Source organism: Myotis brandtii, unplaced genomic scaffold (genome assembly GCF_000412655.1).
Source record: "Myotis brandtii unplaced genomic scaffold, ASM41265v1 scaffold61, whole genome shotgun sequence".
NCBI classification, from domain to species: domain Eukaryota; kingdom Metazoa; phylum Chordata; class Mammalia; order Chiroptera; family Vespertilionidae; genus Myotis; species Myotis brandtii.
Genome location: NW_005370318.1, coordinates 305,733 through 330,883, shown reverse-complemented (window position 1 = coordinate 330,883; position 25,151 = coordinate 305,733). Strand labels below are relative to the sequence as shown.

The 25,151-nt window shown below is 38.0% G+C and overlaps 1 protein-coding gene across 12 annotated transcripts in view; it reads right to left on the bottom strand.

The window, feature by feature from the left end:
• RBM39 (RNA binding motif protein 39) overlaps positions 1-20,778 on the bottom strand; it is a 29,495-nt gene extending 8,717 nt beyond the window's left edge. For 2 of the 12 annotated variants that reach the window (XM_005879743.2, XM_005879746.2), the window contains exons 1-14: positions 20,419-20,723; positions 19,745-19,809; positions 17,942-17,991; positions 14,452-14,524; positions 14,001-14,062; positions 13,176-13,370; positions 10,862-10,927; positions 10,712-10,765; positions 9,287-9,404; positions 8,745-8,897; positions 6,231-6,368; positions 4,836-4,901; positions 1,586-1,790; positions 1,117-1,194 (exon numbers count right to left, since the gene is read on the bottom strand). In XM_005879743.2, the coding sequence (XP_005879805.1) occupies positions 1,117-1,194; positions 1,586-1,790; positions 4,836-4,901; positions 6,231-6,368; positions 8,745-8,897; positions 9,287-9,404; positions 10,712-10,765; positions 10,862-10,927; positions 13,176-13,370; positions 14,001-14,062; positions 14,452-14,524; positions 17,942-17,991; positions 19,745-19,795 (1,309 nt within the window). In that variant the 5' untranslated portion in view covers positions 19,796-19,809; positions 20,419-20,723. Of the gene's footprint in view, positions 1-1,116; positions 1,195-1,585; positions 1,791-4,835; positions 4,902-6,230; positions 6,369-8,744; positions 8,898-9,286; positions 9,405-10,711; positions 10,766-10,861; positions 10,928-13,175; positions 13,371-14,000; positions 14,063-14,451; positions 14,525-17,941; positions 17,992-18,356; positions 18,930-19,445; positions 19,519-19,744; positions 19,810-20,418 lie in introns of those variants that run through there. The other 10 variants (XM_005879749.2, XM_005879751.2, XM_005879752.2 and 7 more) reach the window with 8 other exon arrangements.
• Positions 20,779-25,151: the final 4,373 nt, after the last annotated feature.

Sequence of the window (25,151 nt, the reverse complement as noted above, 5' to 3'; positions counted from 1 at the left end):
TCTTAATGCTGGAACAAGAACCCCGGCAATATAAATTACATACTTTCTTGGAATAAATACTTCCTGTCATGCAGGGTTCACAATACAAATAGTTTTGATATGTACTAAAAAACCAGGTTGTCAACATTTCAAAATTAAACATTATCCTAACTTGTAGATATGAGTTAATATCAAGGTAAAGACAAATCCACATAATTAAGTTAAGCCATAAAAGAGAGGAAGACCATGTGTTTCATAAATCAAACTCCTCACTATATAACTAGAGGCTCAGTGCACGAAATTCGTGCAATGGAGCGCGCGCGCGCGTGTGTGTGTGTGTGTGTGTGTGTGTGTCCCGCAGCCCAGGAGTCCTTGGGTATGTCCAACTGACAGCTTAGGCCTAAGCCTGCAGTCAGACATCCTTAGCGTTGCCTCGGGGGCGGGAGAAACTCCGCCACCGCTGCCGCACTCACCAGCTGTGATCCCAGCTTCTGGCTGAGCGGCGCTCCCCCTGTGGGTGTGCATGGACCATCAGGAGGCAGCTCCTGCATTGAGAGTCTGCCCCCTGGTGATCAGCGCACATCATAGCAACTGGTCCTTCTGCCGTTCAGTCCATTTGCATACTAGCCTTTTATTATATAGGAGGATTGTAATAAACTGCCAATGCTCTCCTCTTTTCCTGTCCTCTCCAAGAACTTAATTCCTGAACTCAACATCTCAAAATAATGTGTACTGTTTAGGAAAGAACTCTACTGGGCAATTTACTGAGCACTCTTGATATTGCAATCACTTCAGTAAAGCTTGATTTAAAGCCCTCTGGTAGTTTTCTGAACTTAAATATTACAATGAAACATTTTGTGCTGTAAAGCAATATAAAGGTTTTGGTCTCTATGGCTTATAGCAATTTAAACTAAAATTGGTGTGAAGGATTCCATATAATATCCTGACAGCTTATTATGATTAGTAAATAATTCTGTCCTATATCTTCACTTTCTTATAGGGACATTTGAAATTTATTGGCTATAAGTACTTGATGAATTGAATTCTCAGTAAGTCCTTTTAAATGCAAAAATTTGGCAAATTTTCGAATTAGGTGAAAAAACAATGATTTCAAATTAGAAAAGATTCAATTCCTACCTGCCACAGCACCAAATGCCAAGGAGCCACTCATTTGTAGAGCTTGCTGTGCTGCTGGTGGGATCTGCAAACCTGTACCTGGAAAAGAATAGGTCTTAAAGTCCTTAATGTGTTAAGAGCAGAAAAATCCAGATTTCTGAGTGTTTAATACCAAAGTAACTCCAATAGTAAACATGACAAGCAGCATATAGTGTAAGAGCTACAATTAAGTTTATTCTGAATTTTGAGAATGTTATTTTTATAGAAAGCACAAGGAATCCTGTAGCATACAATGTGATACTCAAAAATGCACCACCATAAAGTAGATTCCATCAGAACTTTAAGGTGAGGAAGTTAATCTATGAAATTACATACATGTGCTGCCCACGGAGAACATCAATTCCAAAATCAATCACTTTCCATTTATTAGTCTAGATAACTTTCTCATTATCATAGTCATACTAAATCATTAACACTAAAAAAAACTTACCCTCTGCAAGTCTTGCCATTAATTGAAGACGACCAGTTGTTCCCAAATCAATTCCAGTCCTTTCCAGTTCATCACTGTCCAAAAAGGAGCTAGCGCTGGAAGCATCAGTTCGTTCAGTAACATGACCAACTTTCATTGGCCTTCCTGCTAGCTCAAATCCATTAAGTTGTTCCAAAGCCTTCTTGGCACATTCTGAATCGGAAAACTAATCGAGAGAGGTAAAAAAAAAAAAAAAAAAAAAGTCCAGTAGATTAGTTTACATAGGTAAGGAAATGGTTGCTTATTAAGTTTACTAGAGTCCCGGTGCACAAAAGTGCACTGGGGGGTGTGTGTGTGTGTGTGTGTGTGTGTCCCTCAGCCTGGCCCGCACCCTCTTGCAGTCTGGGGATGTCTGATTGCCACAGAGGTGGGAGAAGCTCCCACCACTGCTGCTGTGCTCGCCAGTCTTGGCTCAGGGCTTTTGGCTGAGCAGCGCTCCCTCTGTGGGAGCACATTGATCAACAGGAGGCAGCTCCTATGTTGAGCGTCTGCCCCTGGTGGTCAGTGTGCATCACAGCGACCAGTGGTTCCGTAGTTTGGTCAATTTGCATATTAGCCTTTTATTATATAGGATATTATGTAGGATTATATTCAATAATTATAACTGGGCAGATGATGAAGTAACTTCAAACTATAATATCACGAACATGATCAGACCGTATTATTGACATGATTTAAAATGACAAGATAGGGCCCGGGTGGTGTGGCACAATGGTTGAGTATCAACCTCTGACCCAGGACCTCATGATTCGATTCCTGTCAGGGCACATGCCAGGGTTGGAAGCTCGATCCCCAGTGGGGGATGTGATTGGAGGCAGCTGATCAATTGTTCCTTTTCATCATTAATGTTTCTATCTCCCCCTTTCCCTTCTCTGAAATCAATAAAAATATATTAAAAAATAAAGAGTGAAAGGCTCCTAAAAGGAAGCTTAAAAAAGTAAAATGACAAGATAGGGATTCCCTCTCAAAAGCATGCCAGCACCTTTCCCCATCCCCTCCTCCTCTGTACCCCTCCTTTCCCCTAAACTCCAAGGGTCTTTCTTTTGCATTTAACTTGTTTCCTGAGCCCATTTCTTCCATGACACATCAATTGGTGCCTCTGGCACCCCCTCCCCAGAATTGAAGCCAGGACCCTTTTAGTCCATGGGCAGATGCTCCAAATATTGAGCCAAATCAGCTAGGGCCAGATATTATTTTTAATACAAAATTCTGGGTCAACTTTTCTTGCCAATGAAATCATGAATATTCTTAATTGCAGGCTGCAAACGCAGAAAAACTCTAATTCATACCCTCTGGTTTTAATTTAATGGGAGAAAGGAACATATTCCCATGAATCCTGTACTTTAATCTTTCATCAGAATGTTTATTGTTTAAAATAATTTCTGGCCCTGGCCAGGTAACTCAGTTGGTTAGAGTGTCCTTCTCATATGTCAAGGTTTTGGGTTCAATTTCTGGTCAGGGCACATATAAGAAGCAATCAATTAATCATAAATAAGCATTAAGTGAGTGGAACAACAAATTGATGTCTCTCACCAATCCCCCTTTCCTCTTTTTCTCTCAAAATGAAATCCTATATAATAAAGCGGTAATATGCAAATTAACCATCATGCCATCACACTTCCACAAGATGGCTATACCCACAGAAGAGGCGGGGTTCCCATAACAAGCCATAACGAGCAATCAGCAGGGACCTGAGGCTGCATGGTGTCGGGCCGGGGCGGGGGACCTGAGGCTGCGCCCCACACCCGGCTGGACTTGATGGGGGACCTCAAAGCACGCCCTCTGCCCTAGCCCAGGCAGGGGGACCTCAAGCCACGTCCCCCACCCTAGACCAGGCTGGGGGACCTCAGGCCGCACCCCACGACTGGCGGGGCTTGATGGGGGACCTCAGGCCATCACCCCAGTGGCAGGCCAGGGGACCTGAGGCTGTGCCCCCCAACCAGCATGCACTGGGGGACCTGAGGCTGCAACCCCCACCCGGAAGGACTTGACAGGTGCTCCCCCCCTCCCCGCACGGAGCCGAGAGACCTGAGGCTGTGCCCCCTGCCTGGAAGGACTTGACGGGGTTGGGGCCAGCTGGGTCTGGATCTCACACAATGGGGGTGGGGCCAGCTGAGTCTCGGTCTTGTCCGATTTTGAGGCACATGCGGGTGTGCGAGGACTTGACTCTCAGTCCCATGGCACACCCCAGACTCTGACAGGAGGAAGACTTTCATATACATTTTACTAATTTTCTTTCATCTCTGACATTTCTATTATAAAGGGCAAAGAGCAACATTAAAATATTTCCTCTAATTAATTCCGTTAATGTGCATGAATTTCGTGCACCAGGCCACTAGTATAATAATATTGTTACTGAGATGGGAAAACTTACAGATAATCATTGTTACATTTAAAATCCCATTTAAAAAAAGCACACCAATATTTATACTGGGGGAAGGAAGATAACCACATTAATGTTATAGAAACAAAATAAAATGTTGGTGATTTAAGATTTTTATAAACAAGTTTTCTCCTTTCACCAGCACCATAGGGATTAAATAAAATCCCTATGACCATACAAAATACATTCTCTCCTACAACAGGTTTAAATTTTATGAGAATTTGAATATAAGACAATTATAATTTCTTGATTAAAACTGGGACCTATCTGTATTTTAAATACTTGTTTATATTGGTCAGTGTTAGAGTGAAGGAGAAAAGATTGGGGGTAAGAGAGACACAGGGATACATCATTTGTTTCACCTATTTATGCATTCATTGGTTGATTTTTTATTTTTTAATCCTTAGGCAAGGATATGTGCTTCTTTTAAAATCATGGAATGGGCTGTAATGGCTAGTCAGAGAAACAAGGCATTCCTCATCATTGTGGTAAGATGCATAGATATAAAAAGAATTTTAAGTAAAATGGAATCCCAACAGACCTCATTCAACAGACAAAAATGTGTCAAACAAGAGTCAAAAATTAAAGGAGAGACTTTAATTTTAAGAACAGTTGGCTAAGCAAAACTGACCAAATACAGGATAATAGTAAACTGGTTAAATTTTCATATTTGGTGGATACATACTGCTACTAAAAAATGGCTATAATGTCACACTAATTTAAGCCACTTGAAAATAATAGCCATGTGTGCTTCTCCACTATCAATAACTGAAGTTTTACTATGCTGATTAAATCAAAAACATTCAAGTCATAATGTTAATTGTTTACCGTAATAAATCCATATCCCTTGGATCGACCTGTTTCACTATCCATCATGAGCTGGATACTTTCAATCTAGAAATAAAAAACATTAATTATTACTAAGTAAAAAGTAGGGGGTAAAATGTTTTTCCTTGAAACATGATTGAATAATCTCCCTCTCTGCCCTAAACAGTAAGTGAAAACATACCACAACCCAAATTACCCCACCCCCAAAATATTCTGAAAGCCTAGCAACTTTCCAAGCAAGAAGTCATGCACTGGGGAGCTAAAGAATATTTCAATAATATTAATCTTTTGCCTCAAAAACAAGTAACAAAAAATAAAAAGTTCTTTGTAAAATACAGTCAGGTGTTAGAAATGAAAACATTTTTGTTTCCTTCCCATTATGCTGAACCCATCAAAAAATAATTCTCAATACCAGGCATGATAAATTGCCCAAAATGTTGAAATTATTTAAAAAGAACACTGGATTTAGTGAAGATTGTGCAACTCTGTGAATAGAATAAAAGTAATTGTTTACTTTAAATGGGTGAATTGTGTGGTTTGTGAATTTTATATCCCAAAATAAAGCTGTCCACACAAACAAAGAATGAAACATTAAGATACAGCATGAATTTGTATTTATTCATGTTCCAGTGGATCCAGGAAATGTATTCATTTTATAATGATTGATCAACCATACATTTATGACTTGTGTGTATTTCCAACACACAAAGCACTCACAATCTCAACATCCTAATGTTTACCACTATTGACTCAAAACAGTTTAACAAAGGGGTAAATTGGGGTAGTGAAAGAAAGCAATAAAAACATACATTCAAGAGCAATGAACATTGCTAGTGGATAAGGTTCAGCAGGAACCAAGATTTTTATTCTCAGGCACAAAATGAATCTTTTAAACCAAAGCACAACCTACTATTAATATTTATTCTGCAATAAAATGTCTTTTCCAAAATGAAGACTCACTGGACATAAACAGAAAATCTAATTATTCTTTAATTTAGTAGAGAAACTTCTCTACATATCCCTAAATTTTCAGTAAGAAACAAAAGCATTCAAAAGAATAAACCAAGGGGAAAAAAGACTCTTGCTCCAAATGCATTCAGTACATTTTTATCATTCATGTTGATTTTTTTAAATTATTGATTCTAATACTCACTATGCATTTTACTGTAGCGTTATGAACAACAACATATTAATAGAATGTCTAACTCCAAATGGAAAATAGATTGATTTGTCACAATACTGAAGATCAATTGAAATTATCACAAACACCTTGCAGAATCACCCTCCCCATCTTAATTTTTATAGAATATAACAAAGCAGATATACAAAATTACTATAGTTACATCTGGATCAAGAGCCTATTGAAAGTTATTGTTTCAAAAAATTGGAACTTACCCTTCCAAAAGGCTCAAAGATCCCCCGCAGCATATCTTCAGTTATGTTAAAGTGTAATGAGCCCACATAAAGCCTCATAGGTCCAGCACTTCCCTTTTGTAGATTGTTTGCCATTGCTGCAGCTCTGTTTTTTTCTGCCTACAAGTTAGATTAAGTAAAAATGCACATTATAAATCAAATCAAACCATTTAGTCATACGTCATTTTTTCCCAAGTACCTATCATAAAAAACTGGCGTACCTTTAGTACAGGAGAACAGAAAGTTAAAGTTAAATAAGTTCAAATCTCATTTAATTTGATGCTTCTGAGCCCTGGTGGTCAGGTGAATCTATAAACTATTAGGTTTGTACTCCTCCATCACAGGAACAGAGAATTACTTTTCTATTGTTTACATACAATCAAGTGATAAATACCCATTAAGTACTCCTAAAATATTAACTAGGACATTATCACCTTTTACAGGTCATAAAGCAAGTAATTTGATTATGGTTGCATAAACTTGTTAGCAGTGAAACTGGAATTTCAAGTCTGATTTGGTTACAAACCTAATTTATAACTTATATGAGTCTGATGAAAGAACCAAAAACTTAGGAGTTATGGCATATTTAGTTCAGTGATTTGAAAACCTACCAACACGACTATTTAGGTACCGATGATGAATCCTAACATATACTTTCCTATTATATAAATATATTGATACATCCCAATTTTTCCACATCTAAATGAACTAAAATATTTTTTGCCAATTTTGTAAAGAATCAGCATAGAGGAATTATATTACAATTTGGATTATCTTAAAGATATTCTTAAATTAATTTGGACTATTTTAGAAGATATTCTTTTTTTAAATAAATATATTTTTACTGATTTCATAGAGGAAGGAAGAGGGAGAGATAGAAACATCAATGATGAGAGAGAATCATTGACTGGCTGCCTCCTTCATAGCCCACATTGGGGATCGAGCCCACAACTCAGGCATGTGCCCTTGACAGGGATAGAACCAGTCCACAGGCCGACACTCTATCCATTGTGCCAAACCAGCTAGGGCTAGAAGATATTCTTAAATTAGTTTGAAATACCTTATTTTAAAGAAATACTAGAAATGATGGTTATTCAAAAACTACTTTTTAAAAATTTATTGACAGGAAGGTAGAGAGGGGGGAAAAGGGAAGGGTAAAAGAGAGAAACAATTCATTGTTCCATTTATTTATGCATTCATTTGGTTAACATTTTTTTGCCTTAAGAGAGTGGAAGGGAGGGAGACAGAAAGAGAAGCATCGATGTGAGAAACATCAATTGGTTGCCTCCTGCATGCGGCACCCAGGGGATTGAGCCTGCAACCGAGGTACATCATGACCTTGGCCAGAATCACATCAGAGATCCTTCAATCCATGGGCCAACGCTCTATCCACTGAACCAAACTGGTTGATTCTTATATGTGCCCTGAGATCAAACCTGCAACCTTGGCATTATTGGGATGATGATGCTCTTAACCAAATAAGCTAGCCGGCCAGGGCCAAACTACTCTTGACATGAAGTAAAATCTTCTGAAAATGTTAATTTTTTGTTATACTCACCAAGAATTGTTAATGCTCTTAAGTTCACTGGCTAACACTAACCACTGAGCAAACGAGCCAGGACAGAAAATGTTAATTTTTTTTTAAATGTCAAAATTAGCGTGCTCGCCATAGTTAAGTTCACTGGCTAACACTAACCACTGAGCAAACGAGAAAGGACAGAAAATGTTAATTTTTTTTTTTAATGTCAAAATTAGCGTGCTCGCCGTAGTCGGTTTGGCTCAGTGGATTGAGTGTCAGCCTGCGGACTGAAGGGTCCCAGGTTCGATTCCAGTCAAGGGCATGTACCCTGGTTGCGGGCACATCCCCAGTGTGGGGTGTGCAGGAGGCAGCTGATCGATGTTTCTCTCTCATCAACGTTTCTAACTCTCTATCCCTCTCCCTTCCTCTCTGTAAAAAACCAATAAAATATGTATTTTTTAAAAATTAGCGTGCTCTCTCTCCTGGGAGCTCACCATACCTTTCCCTCCCCACCTCTTCATACCTTATAGGCGTGCATCTCCTAAACTCTTGCAACCAGGGGAGCAATGAGCAGCCACAGCTCTCCTGGTGTAAAGCCATAAACCTGTCTCCAAGGCTCCCTTTTCTCTAACTATTCAGTGAGCCAAAGCAGCTCTGCCTAGGCTCTCCCCTGTTGCTTATTCTACTCTAATCCCTAACTTGTTTCATTGTCCCCAACTTTAGTAAATGTACTCTCAAAAAAGTCAAAATTGTTCAATTTGACAAATTGCAAGGAAAAAACATGCTCGTGGATGCTTAATAAACAACTAAGAGACTATTACAAATCAATAAAATTCTAGATCAAGTTCTCAAGTCTTTGTCATGAAATAGGTATTTAGACCTTAAGGCACAAAAAAACACTACAGCACAACACTAAGCCAACAGCAGGTTTCCACTATTATCAATGATCAAAATCTAAAGCAAGAAAAAAAAATTACCTGTGATGCCTGTACTATGATTGGCACTCCTAAAACACGTTGGCCAGTTAATCCTATTGCTAGAGGCACTGAGCTAACATCAACAAACTCCACATAAGCAATTCCCTTGGACCGTCTTGAATTTCTATCAGAAATCATCCTCACATCTCGAACCTAAAAAGAAAACACACACTTAACACAAGGTTGTTTCTGGAACCATCCAGTATAAGCCATTCTAAATAATAATTTCAAAAACAGACAAGAGGCATATTATTGACAAAGCAAAGGTGCGAGCCATTAAAATTTTTTAAAGATAAGTACATTTGTGGGCCCACTTCTAGCTTCTATTTTTTGATAAATGTGGTAACATTTATCACCTCCAACATTTATTAACTTCCAAGTGAGGTTAAATAGAAATGTTACAAAAAATAAATTCTGTATTTAAATTCTACTAAATCAAAAGGTTTGTGTTTAGATGTCTTCCATTTTATCTGTCATACTGACAATTATTGAAATGTTTCCAATTTCCACTTATATGACCTCCCTAAATAGGCCAAGATTACCTTTCCTACTGTAGAAAAAAACTCTTCCAGATCCCTTGGCCGAATTCTTGCTGCCAGCTGCATGCAGAAAACCGTCCTTGCATCTCTTTCCTCAGGAGTTAGATTATCAATAGGTTCCCTAATGGGAGAAAGAAATACAGCAATTTATAACTTATTCTTGTTAAAGTACATTTTCAGTAAACAGAATAAACTTTGATGTTTCTATCTTTCTAGCCATCTCTCTAAAATCAATAAAAACATTTTTTTAAAACAGGAAATTATAGTAGTGGGCTACAATTTATTCATTATTACAAATAGCCTTACATTTCTAAATTTAAAGAAACTAAAGTGCCCAAGGGAGAAAATAAAAGCATAATAGATGAAATTTACTTTTATAAGTTTTAAGGAAAATAAAAGTATCTATTAACATTATCAATTATGAAATATTCACTATATGGTTAAGGTTCTAAGTGAATCCTTCATGATACAAGCATAAACATGGTCTGTCTTATCCAAAAAGACGACTATTCTAAAATACAAATCTATTCTGTATTCTAAATAACTCTAAAAAGGTCCAGCAGTTTGGGGGCCTTTTATTTTGAACATTTTCAGGAATACTTTTGAAATACTCTATACAAAATTCTGGTACATCCCATCGAGAAATCAACAAGTGATCTTAAAAATATTACTGTAAAACAGAGATACAAAGCTGGACTAGATCCAGAGAAAGATAACTAAAGGGAATTTTTAGAAAGAAAATTAAATATTAAAGAGTTAAAAACCTCAATATCTGCAAGAGCTTTTAAAATTGAGGTTTTTACCAAATCCTGGGATATTAGAATATACCAAGTAACAGGATAAACTCAAAGTTAAAAAGTTTCCTCAAAGGCTGGTCAGCGTGGCTCAGTGGTTGAGCATCGACCTATGAACCAGGAAATCACGGTTCAATTCTGGTCAGGGAACATGCATAGATTGCAGACTTGATCCCCAGTGTGGGGTATGCAGGAGGGAGCCAATTAATGATTCTCTCATCATTGATATTTCTATCTCTCCTTTCCTCTCTGAAATCAGTTAAAAAAAGAAAGAAAGGTTCCCTTTAAGGGAAGGCAGAACACCAGTAAAGAACAATGCTATGAATATAATGCTGACAATATAATAAAACGTTACGTGAACAAAATGGTAAATTGGACAGGTAAGTCTTACGTTTATTTAAAAGGAAAATAACCTATAGAAACATTGAAGAACCAAAGACTACTACTTAAAAACCAGTCAACTTGGTTAAGATTTATTTATATGCAATTAAAAGGAAAGCTGTTGAAAATTTAGAATACATTAGGACATTTAATATGGTCCAATTTACTTAATGTCACTAAATTTAGCAGTAGTATAAATTACAAAAGCTGTATAAAAGCTAAAAGTTCTAAAGAAATAAATAGTGACAGCTACCTCACGGGGCTCTTGTCTTTTCTGAATGGACTTTTGCTTCGGGAACGTCGTCTGCTGCAAAGTTAAAAAGTTTCAGAAGTTACCCAAACAAGTACACCACATTAGTTCCTTGAAAAACAATTTAAACAATTCAGAAGTATGTTTAAAAACCTTAATTTGACGCTATGAGGCAACCCAATCTTTCCTCGGATGGCACTGTTAAATTTTGGTCCGGAGCTAAAAAGGAAACACAAAATTACACTAGTTACAGGTTTAGGGTCTTGCTAAGATCACGTTCATGTGCTCTCCAGCAAGCTTAACATTGTTTAGGCTGCTTCTTTTCCACCTCAATTATGAAGAGGAAATAGACTTTTTAATTCTATCCCAAGCAAACTGTTCTTACAGTTATCCTGGACCACTGAGAGGTGCCAAGACCAAAGGTTACAGCCTCAAAATTTTTAAATTCTGAAAATGCTCATTCTTATTTTTAGTCTATAGTTTTTAAAAGATTACACATTTATGAATACATTCCTGAGGTTTAAGAAAAACATAGACGTCCTTACTTCTCTCACACCAGAAATAACTAAAGTTAGCAATTTGGCGTGCATCTCTGCACATCCTTTCTCAGGAACATACATATAATTCATGTTTTCTTAAGAGACTTCTTTAAAAAATAAGGAGACTATTTATACATAATCATGAAACTCCAAAATTCCATTTTACAACAAATCTCAGGGACTGCATAAAAACACATCTAGCACATCATACTTCACTTCCCTGTGGCAAAATATTCCATAGTAAAGATGTGAAGGAAGTTCAATTCTTCAAAAACACTTTTTTTGAGGACTTGACATATTAAAGGTTTAAAAAAAAAATCAAAAAGACAACTATTCTAAAACACAAATTTATTCTGTATTCTAAATAACTCTAAAAAGGTCCAGCAGTTTGGGGGCCTTTTATTTTGAAAGACCAAAAGAAACTAAATTTAAGAGACAAATCAATGTCCCTTAGTGCTCATCCCGTTATTCTTTTCCAGAAAGGTAGCAAAATGAAATATCTAGTGGTCTGTGACCCACCATTTGAATTTGTTTTCATGAGCTACACATGTACCTAACAACATCCAAGCAACTCCAAATAAATGATTTTGTATTAAGTCTTTGCAATTCAAGCTAATAGTGATAAGAATATACATTTACTGAATAAATTAAGTTCAAAGAAGCATGTATAAATACTTTCTTCTCCCTTAATTATAAAAGTCCCAATTTTTGCCTCCATAGTTAAAAATCACCTGAAGCCAAATGTAAAAACTAAATCATTTTTAAGTTAGACCAGGATCACAGGATGACTTTGAGCATTCATCACCGAACAGAGAGCACTTTAGAAAGTTTATGAAATAAGCAGCTAGAATGAACTTAAAAAACAAAGAGTTCAATTCTTTATATTTTAAAGACTTAAGAACCAGAATCAGAACTCGAAGTGGTAATAACTTTAATGGCTTCAAACACCAAAACATTTCATGAATAGCAGTATGATGGGTGCTTTATTTACATTCTCTTCAATTTTCATTAATAGTTTTTCTTCTGACAATTGTTACCTTTCTTAAAAGTTGAGAAAACTAAAAAAAAAGTTGAGAAAACTAAAGCTTAGTGTTAACTTGCAGTAACTTGCCCAAGTGGCAGAGCCAAGGTTCTGATTTTGCTGTTTGTCTTTGATTTCTACTTTCAACATTTCAAGTTTTAAAGTTAGAAGTGTTAATTTTAACATACCCCAGTTTATAACAGTATGTTTATTAAGAGGAAAGCACCAAGGACTCTTAGATTCAATCCTTGCTTTTACCAGTTATTTACAGTTAAGATGTTTTTAATAACTATATTGAAACTTAGGACCTTAAATAGCCACATCCAACTTTTTGTAGTGATTTAACCTTCAAAGCACATTTAGTGCTTTATTTAAAAAAAACAACAAAAAAAACCCTTAAATACAAACAATGTGATAAGCCCCCAAAATCGTTATTATCCAGGAGCATACACCAAATTCATAAAGGGTCTGTCATTTCAGCTGTAAACAGCCACACAGATAAGATTACTGTTAACAAATTACATACTTGACTATTGTAACTTACATCCACCTGAGCTTTAAACTTTTAAATAAATTTATGTTCAGTTAATGTTCATACACCAAGTATTTGGCATTACATATCAAAAAAAATATTTTAAGCATTCTAATGCTTTAGTTTGGACTGGCATACAGTTCTAAAATATTTTAATATAGAATAACAAAATAATCTGTATGCCTAGAGTAAAACAGATGTATTTGTCCACAAATAGTTTTCCACTTTACTAGTCCTTCTATGCCAAATATCCTTATTTAATGAAACACTCTTTTCAGTTAAAATTTCACAGTTCAAATCACTCAGGTTAAATTGCTATCTGGATACCCAGCAAACGACTCTCAAACCAAAATCATCATAATTATAGTTACATACTAAGGACTTCTGTAGCGGCCTCTGAATCTGCGATCTCGACTTCTTGAGCGGCTCCGTCTCCTTTCTTTGCTTCTACTTCGCTTCCTTTCACGGCTTTTGCTCTTTTTCCTTTCTCTATCTCTGCTTCGCTTCCGTTCCTTACTTTTGCTTCTTTTTCGTTCATGACTACGACTTCTGCTCTTGCTTTTTTTCCTCCTGAGAAGAAAAAAAGTCACCATTATATTGCAGGTTTAAGAATCTGCCAAAATATACTGCCTTTTATGGTCAGAATTTTAAAAATCTGTTTAAAAATTTATTTTGCTTTTTTAATATCATACAATGATACATAATCATATTATGGAAAAATAATTTCTAGGTAAGATAAACACCCAACCTTTACTTCCTACTACCAAAAATCAGCATTTGACAAAGAATCATTTGAGAGAGCAGGGACTATTCCTGAGAGTCAGCTGCAGCTCTAACAAGAAAAAGGTCTTATCAGCAGATAGAGATCAAAACTTGAACTTTTAAATAAAAAGTTCATCTTATAACTGGCCAACAGATATTACTGTAATCCACAGCATACAGTAATAAGTCAAAGTTATAATAGAATATGTTAACAGTTAAATATTAATGTTGGACCACATATAAAATTTTCCATTAAGTACATTAATTTTCCTTAAGCCATTTTTGACCCAATTTATACTTTAAATACTTTCAACAGCCATGCAAACATCAATATTTTGGTTTTTATCAGCAAAATTATAAGGAATGACAAAGGACAAACTATTGCAGTAAAATGTATTGACACTCCTAGACTTTATTGTAATCATTTCAGATACTTTCTTTTGAAAGTTTTGAGTATACCGGAATATGGAGTATGCCTTTTTATGCCAGTTTATACAAGCCTGTGGGGTGCAATAAAAAACAACAATCAACATCTCTATATATATTTATTTATTAAATTATAAACTCTGAAAGGTAAAAAGCCAGTCAGTCATCTTTGTGTTCAGTTCTGTATTTTTCAGTGTGCCATCACCCAACTTTTAGAGGTGCCTTCAGATATTTCAGTATAAATTCAAAGACATTTCAAAATAAACTTATTCCACTAAAATGTCAATTTGTAATGGCTAAAAGATTGAACATTTTGACAAGTCTACATCATTTGGAAATTTCACTTAACTCTTTAGTCCTATCAAAGCAAAATTAGCACAAGAGCATTGAAGTCTGCCTCAGAGAGAACCTGTAAAGCAGGTCATCTTAGAGTGCATTGAAAGTAGAAAATGAAGACACCCACCTTCTGGAATCTTGAAACCCACACTCCAATCACAAGGAGATGTAGAGCTTTCCAAGGAGGCAGAAACTTTTGTCTAAAATTTCAAGATAATCCACCTGACTGTCAGAAATGTATATGCTAGGTAGCACATGACAGAAAATTAGGCTACACTCATTATTTATATTGAAGTCATCAAAGCAATGCCCAGAAGGGCAAAAGATAACATTCCAACTTTGTTGCCTGAAAAACCTGACACTATCTATTAAATAAGTCTGTGCAACAGCTGTAAGTCCTAAATATAATCAATTAGAGGACAAAGTAAAAAGTAACTCAATCTTCCACAAATAAGACAAAGTTTTGCTCTGCTCATATATAGCCCATAGTAGAGAGGCACCAAACCTATTTACCTCTTTTAAGACCTAAAACTTATTTTACCAAAGGAAACACTCAAGTATTGGAGAATTAATTTCAACTTAAGGTCTTCCTAGGTCTTTTAATGAGTCCCCACCCACATCTGAAGGCAACCCCAGACAGGAAAAAGACAGCAACCTGATTAAGACATTCAGAATATACCATTCTCTGCATAAAAGCCCAGACAAAAACTTAAGGGTGCAAGAAAGCAGTATACTTCTCTATAACGGACTGCAGCTTCAAAGAACGTAAGTTAACTAAAGAAGGGTTATAAAAATCCATACTAATAGTCAAATCCTGTTACAACTTAATAGGACTTTCCAAAGTCTTTAGTGGCAGTGGAATTTTGTACTGAACATCATTGAAGTAAATGGTCCACTGGGCTGGGCCTTTGGACTTTTTGGTTATATGGCCTCTGCTGTAAAGGTGTTTTGCTATAACTGGATTTGACCTCTTCCATGTAAGAAGATCTAAATTTTAAATGCAAAGTACTCTGGAAAATAAGAAAAAAAATAGAAAAGTCATTTATTCCAAAATTTATAGATAATCCACACCACAGTAGCCAATATATTTCAACTGTGTCATTTTATTGTTATCCCCTTTTTTTTACTAATTCTGAAAGAGCTTAACTGAATGGTTATTTAGACTTGGCAAAACTGGTTACACTAACAAATAACATTCCCATGAAGGCAAGCTCCAGTACTTGATGTCTTGCCAAACTCGGGTATATAGCTCTTTTCAAAGTAGGTCAATTTAGAACCAATTTGTGTTATATTAAACTTAGTTCCTTTTACTATTAGAATACAAATGAGTGTATGCATTGAGAATCAGAATATTATTTTTTCGTTTTTTTAGAATTAGTATTTTTTAAAAGAAAACATTTACTATTCTCTCAATTCTCAGAATGTGTATTTTCTTACTACCTTAAAACTATCTCACCCTAGCCCGTTTGGCTCAGTGAATAAGAGTGCCGGACTGTGGACTGAAGGGTCCCAGGTTCGATTCCAGTCAGGACACACGCCCGGGTTGCGGGCTCAATCCCCAGTAGGGGGTGTGCAGGAGGCAGCGATCAATGATTTTCTCTCATCATTGATGTTTCTGTCTCTCCCTCTCCATTCCTCTCTGAAATCAATAAAAATATTTTTTTAAAAAACCTATCCTGACACTCAATTACTTTTTAGACAATGAAGTTTTAGTATGAAAAATGCAAGGTGGCACCTTCCTTTGGTTGACTTAACTTACAGTAAAAAGTAATCACAGAGCATTTACTTGTTTTATATTATATCCATCACCAAACAAAAATTTCTTCTAGGTAACTTTGAAATTAATTTGAAGATAATTCCATTCAAAAAGTGGGTGAAAGTTCCTGACTGAATAAGAGAGCCATTTATTTAATCAGCTACACATAATTGAGGCTGAGAAGACTGACAGAGAAATAATCTGTACACTTAAAAGATATCAGAGAGTAGTTGGGAGTGTTTTGAAAAGTTTTCCTCTTAAACAAGGGAGATCCCTATGGTCAATTACAGAAAACTGTCCATTCTATTTAGTCTCATAAGACTTTTTACGTTAGATAAAAAGGCCACTAAGCATCAGTCACTGAATCCTTGTAAAAGCTTGGTGGCCTTAATGAGCTTAGATGCAGGATGAAAACAAGTAAAACTGGAGATGGTATTATCAGCAAGGAGTGACATCTGAGAATGGTACAACAAAGGTCTGTGCCCTACAGTGTATTTCCTCATTCTTACCATACTTAACTATGAGTTTTACTCACTCACCAGGCCCAATTACCTAGATTGGATCATTTCAGTCATTTCATATGAATATCACCCCCTTCCTAAGTTTTCTTGGATTACAGAATTGCAAATTAGAACCATTAATTAGGAAAGTTACTCTGTGAAAGGTCTAAAACCAGATGACATTAAATCATGCCATGATTGGTTGATTGCCTCACATATAGCAAGTCAAGACTAAACCCAACCTAATATCCATAATCTATTGTGGCTAGTGAAGAACAGACTCCCACAAGAAAAAAATGTAGGACGTTCACTACATTTTACATCACTTTTAAACCATTACTACTACATTATTTTGAGGAAATTATAATTTTAAAAAAATGTGGGTAGCAAAGCCTGAATAATCCCACCTGACAATTTTTTCATCTTTTTATGAAATTATATCAACCTACCTAACAAAGTTGTTGTGAAGATGTTAAAGTAGTATATTATAAAAAGCACTTTCAACTCTTAGGAGGAAAAGAGCCAAAAAATAACCAAGGAGTGGCTATTTACCATCATTTTTCATTATGTATTAAGAGCTCATGAACATGACAAAATAGTTTAATACATTACAAATATAGGTTAACAAAACAATTTAATGCTTGTAACATCACTCATCTTAGAACTGAAAGGAAACTCCAAGAATAGTATCCAACCTTATAAAGTAGATCTAATTTATACTGTTACTTAGAATTTTATCTACTGTATATTCTGTAGCACTGAGTTACTATTTTGGGTTACTCATTAACTCAAATAAATTGTATCACTAGATTTTTAAAAAATTCCCCATTCTTACTATTAAGTCCAATTGAGTTTTAAAAGTTTTAAGACAACAAAAGCTATGTAGGAGGAACATAAGTACTGAAATATGCTACAGCATTAGGACAAAAGGGGCCTTTAATCAGCAAGGATCTTAAATAATTCATAGCTCTGAATCCTTCAGTAATTTAGAACTAACAATCCTTTCCCTGGCCTGATTATTTCTTACTTTTTCTTCTTCCTAACCCACCTTCAGTGGATATTTTAGTATAATTGGTAACATCAATAAAAGAGACAACTCTCATCCAAACTGTCATGGATGTACTTAGAGGGGAAGGTTTCCAAAAGGTCCCTGAAACCATATCCTAAAATCTAGGGAGAGTCCATAGTTTTATATCCTCAAATAGTTTCTCATCCCAAACGATAAAGAACCACTTTTCTAAAAGAGGAAAAGAAAAGTTTCTGAAGAGAATTAGTTTGATGCTTCAGCCAGAGGAACAAAACTTTAATAAGATCCCAAACACATAAAATTCCCCCACCCCAGGTCCCTTCTTAAAACTTACTTTTTGCTACGTTCTTCATGGCCATTAGCACTGCTCAACTTGTTCTCATCCTAAGCAGGGTTGATAGAAGAACATCATGAGGACGAAGTGGTAACATTTCAAGTTGTCAAAGGGTAAAGGGAATAGGAATAAGAAAATACAAAACAATTTTAAAACTAATTACTTATTCATATTTTAACATGGAAGGCTATAAAAAAATTTAGATGGGTATGTGTTTAACCACTTTGTTGCTTACGATTAAGTCATCAAGACACAAAAATAAAAAAATACATATTAACATGTTAAATTTTACTTTCTTATATAGATATTAAGTTATCCAGATTTACAGTGTTGAAGTAAATAGAATTTCTTTAAAACATGAATGAAGTCCTGTTTTGAGTTTTATTCCATGTTCTATGGTCCCTTTGGTCAGTACCATGGCTCTATTTCTGCCTAAGCCCCAAGTGGCCATGCTAGCAGCCAGCCACTATCGATTTCCTGTGACCGATGCCATTCCTGAGATCTTCGCCCATTTCCGTTGGAGGGTTGGGACTGTAAGAGCTTGATGCCACCTCTGTCACACATCTCGCCCTGAAGCAAACAGGGATTCACACTGCTTTAGTAATGTTGACTCTCAAGAACCCAAGAAAGTCAATTAATAATCCACCAGTCCAACCTAAACATTTCCTACTTCCATACCTGTTTACATGGAATTTCATCCATGTTAAACTAAGACACAAAAATCTTAACATTAAAATATATAACTCTTCAAGAGTCTTAAGCATTACAAACTATGTACACTATTTAAAGCTATAAAGAATTCATCCAAATTGGTACCACATGGTCGTGCTACACACTCAAAAACAAATGTATTATTTTTAAAAGGTTTAGCGCAATGTTTATTTTAAAGTTTGATTACATGAGTTAATGGAGTATAACTGCTAACTTACAAAGCTTACAGTTTGTGACACCAGTGATAATGCATGCATACTGCTATTTTCACCACCAACTGGTGAAAGAATGAAGACACTTTATTTTTACTGTGATACTGAAATGGGTCAAAGACTATTATTATTAGCCAAAATAATTCCTTTGTAGTTTTTAGTGTGAAATATGGCAGGGACTAATTAAAAATAAAACAATATGGAGAACAGTAAAACAGTCATCAAGTGACTCTAAGTTGTGATACTGCCTCTTTTGCTTTTTTTTTTTTTCTATTCAGGGATCCAAGAATTTTAGTAATTTTAATTGAGCAGCAGTTCATCACCTGCCTGTTTTAGTTTTTAATATCACCAGTCTTTTATATGTATACATAGAAAAAATTTTAAATCTCACCCATTTCTTCTTGTAAGACTTAAATATTTGCTTGCCACAGACTGGTTGTACTTTGTGATTCTTGGACCCCTGCTATTTTCCCAAACCACTACATTCACCTTTTTGCTATACCAAACTGGAGCTGGTAATTCTTAGTTGAGTCATTTTACCTAGGGGACCACGGTACAGCGATAAGTCACTCAATTACTACCTTATGATTGACAGTTCACACTGGAATCAAAGGTGAATTCATGGGAGTAGAGGTGAGATATCGTTAGGCAAGTCTACAAAGAGAGATAGATGGGCATTTATTCATCACGCTGAAGTGAAACTACTGCACAATATTATTACATCAATAGCATATATTTACTTTTGTAAGTTATACGTAATGCATCTCTGATAAGATAAATCAAGAGGGCTCCGGGGAGGTTAGTTTACATTTCAGCAGTAGTTTCGTGAATAATGCTAAATTAAGAAATATATAAACCTCACCAACATGTTTTTTCTCACCTTCTTGTAAGGAGCCTCAAGCATTGCTTCAATATCAATATCGTCTGCCATTTTTCTCTAAACGCCTATGAAAACAATAAGGTAATTCTATGAATAAATATTCTTCAATTCTGCTCAATGTCTTACTCGAATATTACAAAACTTCAGAAAAACCTTTTCAAAAGCCAAGGCACGATGAAAGTACTTTACCAGGCTTGGCAATTAAATCTGAAGTGCCTCTAAGACAGAACACATGAAAGTCGAGGAAATGTTCGACTTTACAAAGTCCGCAATGAACTCCAAAAACAGAAGCCGGGAATCTCAAGCGAGAAGGCCTCTCTCCGCGCAGAACCCGCGCTGCCATTTTAGAAGCAGGGGGAACTGCCTCGGTTGGGAGGGGTTGGGAGCCATGGCTGCGTTCGGCTGGCGCCATGTTGGGAGGTCGCGGCTGGCCCAGGCCTCCAAGGGGCTGACTACCATCTGCCCGAGACCTCGCTGGGGTTCGTACCACCCAAAACCCCTGAAACATACCCGACCGGAAAAGAAGGGCGCGGTCGTCAAAATGGGGCCGCTTTCTCGAAAACCTGCCCTCCCCCCGTCGCTAAAGACCGCCTGAAAGGAGCGTCCGCAACCCAGAAAAGACCCATACCTCAAAAAAGCCTCTGACAATACTCCAGTCAACCACATCGCCTTACCTGCGCGGGCTTCTGGGCCCCTGTGGTGCTCGTGCTCGGAGAGGAGGGCTGCCGCAGCTGCCGCCGCCGCCGCTGTTGCTACAGTTAAGTCTCTAGGCCCGGGCCGCGGTACGCCCAGCCCGGATTTCGGGCTCCAAGGGCGGATAGGCCCGAGCGAATCTAAAAGAAACAATGAGATTAGGGAAGCCGCGCGGGAGTGCAGGACGGAGACTTCGGCAGCTCAGGATCCAACCCTGCGACAGCGTCCGCAGACTCCCTGAAATGGCGGCCGCTGCTTCCCCGTACTCACATTCACTAACACGCATCTACACACAAACACACGGGGCCTCCAAGAGCCCTCGGCACGGGCTCTCGCGAGAAGCTGCACTATTTCCAGACTGAATAGGCCGAAATATCGCGATATCTAAGAAAGGCCCTAGCGACCATAGCCCAATCTCGCGCAATGATTGCGCCATAGATATTCCCATCCCCCTTCCAGAGAGGTGCCCTTGACTCCTCCCTCTGGTTTAGCGTCTGTATCTCGCGGGACCGCGCAAGTTGCTAGAGCAAAGGCAGTTGGTGCAATTACTGTCAGTCTTTCAGAAAACTCAACGCTGAGTGGAACTCTGTTGTCGCCACTTCCTCGTGGCGCCTCCTTACCGCGATCTGAAGGTTTTAGCCTCAGAGCCAACGGCCCCACCCTCCCCTGGGCCTCCCACCCAGATGTCTGTCAAGGTCGCCCGCCATAAGGCAGCCTAGTCCATATGGCGATCGTGTAAAACTGAAATAGTCATGTAGACTATCCACCAAGGCTGAAGAAGTGAAAACCACCTAACAGAGAATGCAGGAAGAAACCGGACAGGGGTAGAGAGTGAAGGGCTGCAGAATAAAAATTAGATGTCCCGGACTTTGGGAGCCGGTGGACTAGGCTCTGTCTCAGCTGTCCAGCTTCAAAACCGTCTTGGAAGCAGTAGAGAAAGGCAAAGAGGTGAAAAAAAAAACAAAAACAAAACCCAATCTGTTTCCCTGAGCAGAGGATCTGCCTTGTGTATGTGTTATTGTTTCTTCAAAGATGTCTGTCCCCCATACTCCTGGCTTGGATCCTCACCCCTGAAGTCTCCCAGATGCCTGGCATTTAAGAGTATAAATTCACCACTTGTTCTTTGGTCAATACTGGGAAAAATAAGGGAGCAGAGAGGAAAATGTTTGGAAAAAAAAATTAGAAAGATGACATACAATAAAAGGGCTGCCGCAGCTCCGGTTTGGCTCAGTGGATAGAGCGTCGGCCTGCGGACTCAAGGGTCCCAGGTTCAATTCCGGTCAAGGGCATGTACCTTGGTTGCGGGCACATCCCCAGTCGGGGGTGTGCAGGAGGCAGCTGATGGATGTTTCTCTCTCATCGATGTTTCTAACTCTCTATCCCTCTCCCTTTCTCTCTGTAAAAAATCAATAAAGTATATATTTTTAAAAAATCTTATAAAAGTCTACTAACTGCTTAATGATTGAGGGCAAAGATTTGAAATGAGATACCTTGGTTCTGTAGCTGCTCCAATACTGTGTGACCTTGGAAAAATAAGTTTACCTGAGAGCTTATCCTCCATTTTCTCCTACGAGGAAGAGGGTAATATAATTAGGAGGCTAAGCTTCCTGAGACTGACCTAGGCCAATAATACTACTGAATTCTCAGCGTTCAGCCATGTGCCCAGCCAGGTGAACACTCAGTAAAGGAACGAATGAATGCCTACTAGTGTAGTGAGGATGAAATGAGATGATGTCTGTAACATGTCTGGCAAATATTTAATCCTCCAAAAAGTTAACTTCTGTTATTGCTAAATAAATTATTTGGAGGAAATGTAGGTGTAAAGAGGCTTTCCATTTTGAGTTAACTTTGCATACAGTGTTTCTCTTAGAGGGTTAATAGATTTTGCATAGTTAGTAATGTTTCCCTATTCCTTTTCCTGAAAATTCAAATCTTCTAATTTTTAAGTGTTGAAAATCATTACAGAAGCATAATTTGTTAGAAAAGGTGAGCTTATCTTTTTCCCCTTTAATTCCAGTATCGTGACTTGTTAATTGTGCAAATATAACAGCATAAAGATAGACCTTTTTTTCTTTTCTTTTCTTTTTGTTAATCATCACCCCGAGGATATCTCCCCATTGATTTTTAGAGAAAGTGGAAGGGACGGGGAGAGAGAGAAAGAAACATCAATGTGAGTCCTGCACGCATCCTGACCAAGGCCAGGGATCAAGCCTGCAACCAAGGTACACACCCTTAGACTGGAATCGAACCCAGAACTCTTCAGTCCAAGGGCCAACACTCTATTCACTAACCAAACCAGCTAGGGAGAAATCACCTGTTTGATTCCTGGTCAGGTCACATGTCCAGTTTGTAGCCGATCAATGTTTCTCACATCGATGTTTCTCTCTCTCACCCTTTCCCTTCCTTTCTCTAAAATATATCTTTTTTAAAAAGACTATGGTAGCACAGTCTACCTGATAGACTCCAACAATTCTTCTCAAATAATTGATGGACAGAATGAGACTTCCCCCCTCCCCCCTAAGTCATTATATAATGAGAAACTCAAGCCCATTTCATAGAGATGGAATTAATTTTGCCACCCATATGATTTTTGCCTGATTTATCCATCTACTAATGAGGGAATTTGGCATTTGTTTCAAATACTTGTTTGTTCTGGCCAGAATATTAAGAGCATTGTAGTGACATATCCCAAAGAAATTTGCATAAAATTGTGCAAGGTCAGTCCTTTTTAAAAGATATTTATTTTTATTGATTTCAGAGAGGAAGGGAGAGGGAGAGAGAGAAACATCAATGATGAGAGAATCATTGATTGGCTGCCTCCTGAACACCCACTACTGGGGATCGGGCCAGAACCCAGGCATGTGCCCTTTAGCAGAATCAAACCTGGGACCCTTTAGTCCTCAGGTTGAGGCTCAATCCACTGAGCCAAATCAGCCAGGAGGAAAGGTTAGTCCTTAAAAGAATGGGAGATATTTCTAGGGTAGTTGGGGGTGAGCAGGCCGACAGGCAGAATGGTTAGGGGTGATTGGGCAGGCAGGCAGGTGAGCAGTTAGGAGCCAGCGGTCCCGGATTGTGAGAGGGATGTCTGACTGCCAGTTTAGGCCCGATCCCTGTGGGCAGTTGGACATCCCCCGAGGGGTCCCAGATTGGAGAGGGTGCAGACTGGGCTGAGGGACACCCTCCTCCCCACACACAAATCTCTCATGTACTGGGCCTCTAGTCCTATATAATAAAGGGCTAATATGCAAATCGATCAAATGGTGGAATGACCAATTGCTATGATGCACACTGACCACCAGGGGGCAGACAATGCAGGAGCTGCCCCCTGGTGGTCAGTGTGCTCCCACAGGGGGAGCGCCACTCAGCCAGAAGCTGGGTTCACAGCTGAGGAGCGCAGCGGCAGTGGCAGGAGCCTCTCCTGCCTCCGCAGCAGCGCTAAGAACCCCTTTGCGGACATCCCCCAAGGAGTCCCTGACTGTGAGAGGGTGCAGGCCTGGCTGAGGGACCCACCCTCAGTGCATGAATGTCATGCACCAGGCCTCTAGTAACTTATAATTTAAAACACCAGACCAATTCTGTATAAATAAATAAATAAATAAATAAATAAAAAGTGAAGAACATCATAGTCAAGGAATAGAATATGCTAAAGGCTTTGTAGCAGGAGGAAGCATGGTGTCTTAAAAGACCTGGCAGAAGGCCAAGTGGCTGTAGCAAAGAAACTTATGAGGAGGCAGACCATGCAGAGCCTTCTAAATCTAGGTAAGGTGACTCTCTTATTAAGTATTGTCTCAGTCCCAAAGCCACTCTTTTGCTTTATGATTTTGGGTTTGGGACTCTGCAAACAATATTTCTCCTTGATACTGGCTCTCTGGTAAGCTATCCCAATAGATAATACTAGAGGAGCACTGCAGGATAGGAGAAGGAAGGATGGAAATTTCCTTCCTTATTAGCTTCCTGTTTTTATCATCAAAACTTCTTAATTCTGGCAGAGGCAGTGTCTTCTCATTACAGCAGCTGAATCAGTTTATGGTTTCCCAACACTTACAGACCCATCTCATTACTCCTTCTTCAGAGACACCAGCATCAAACTGTCCAGTGTCCCTTACTCACAGGTTCAGACCCAAAACACATGGGGCCCTTCCTCTGAGTCCTGAGACACAGCACCCTCCAAGCAGCACCTCCTTTTCTGAGGTCTGAGTTTCAGCTCTGTTTGATCCCTCCTTTAAGTTTCTGTGTTTTAATAATTTCAACTTCTTTCCTTTGTTTCTTCACCCTGGGGGTGGTAGCTGTTCCTACAATTACTACTTCCATACCTTCAATTTCTCCTCTTCTTCAGTTATGCAGTTAATAATCCATTATATTAAATTCTCCCTCTTCAAATAACATGTGATTTCTACCTCCTTACATGACCTTGACTGATATATAAGGATCTAATATTTACTCTACAACGTCCAGTTCAAATGTTACTTTCTATGTGTGAGTTTTTCCATTATTCTCAGACAAGATTATTCCTCTAGTTAATTCTTAATGTCTTTGTTAAGGCCTATAGGTTTCTGTTTTCATAATCATATGCGAAATCACACCCAGATGCCCACAATTACACTGAAACTCCTTCGCTCTCCTTTGATACCTTTTCTCAATAGCACTTGTCATCATTTTAAATATTATATATTTTATGTTATTTGTTTATTTATTTGTCCATCTCCCACCATTT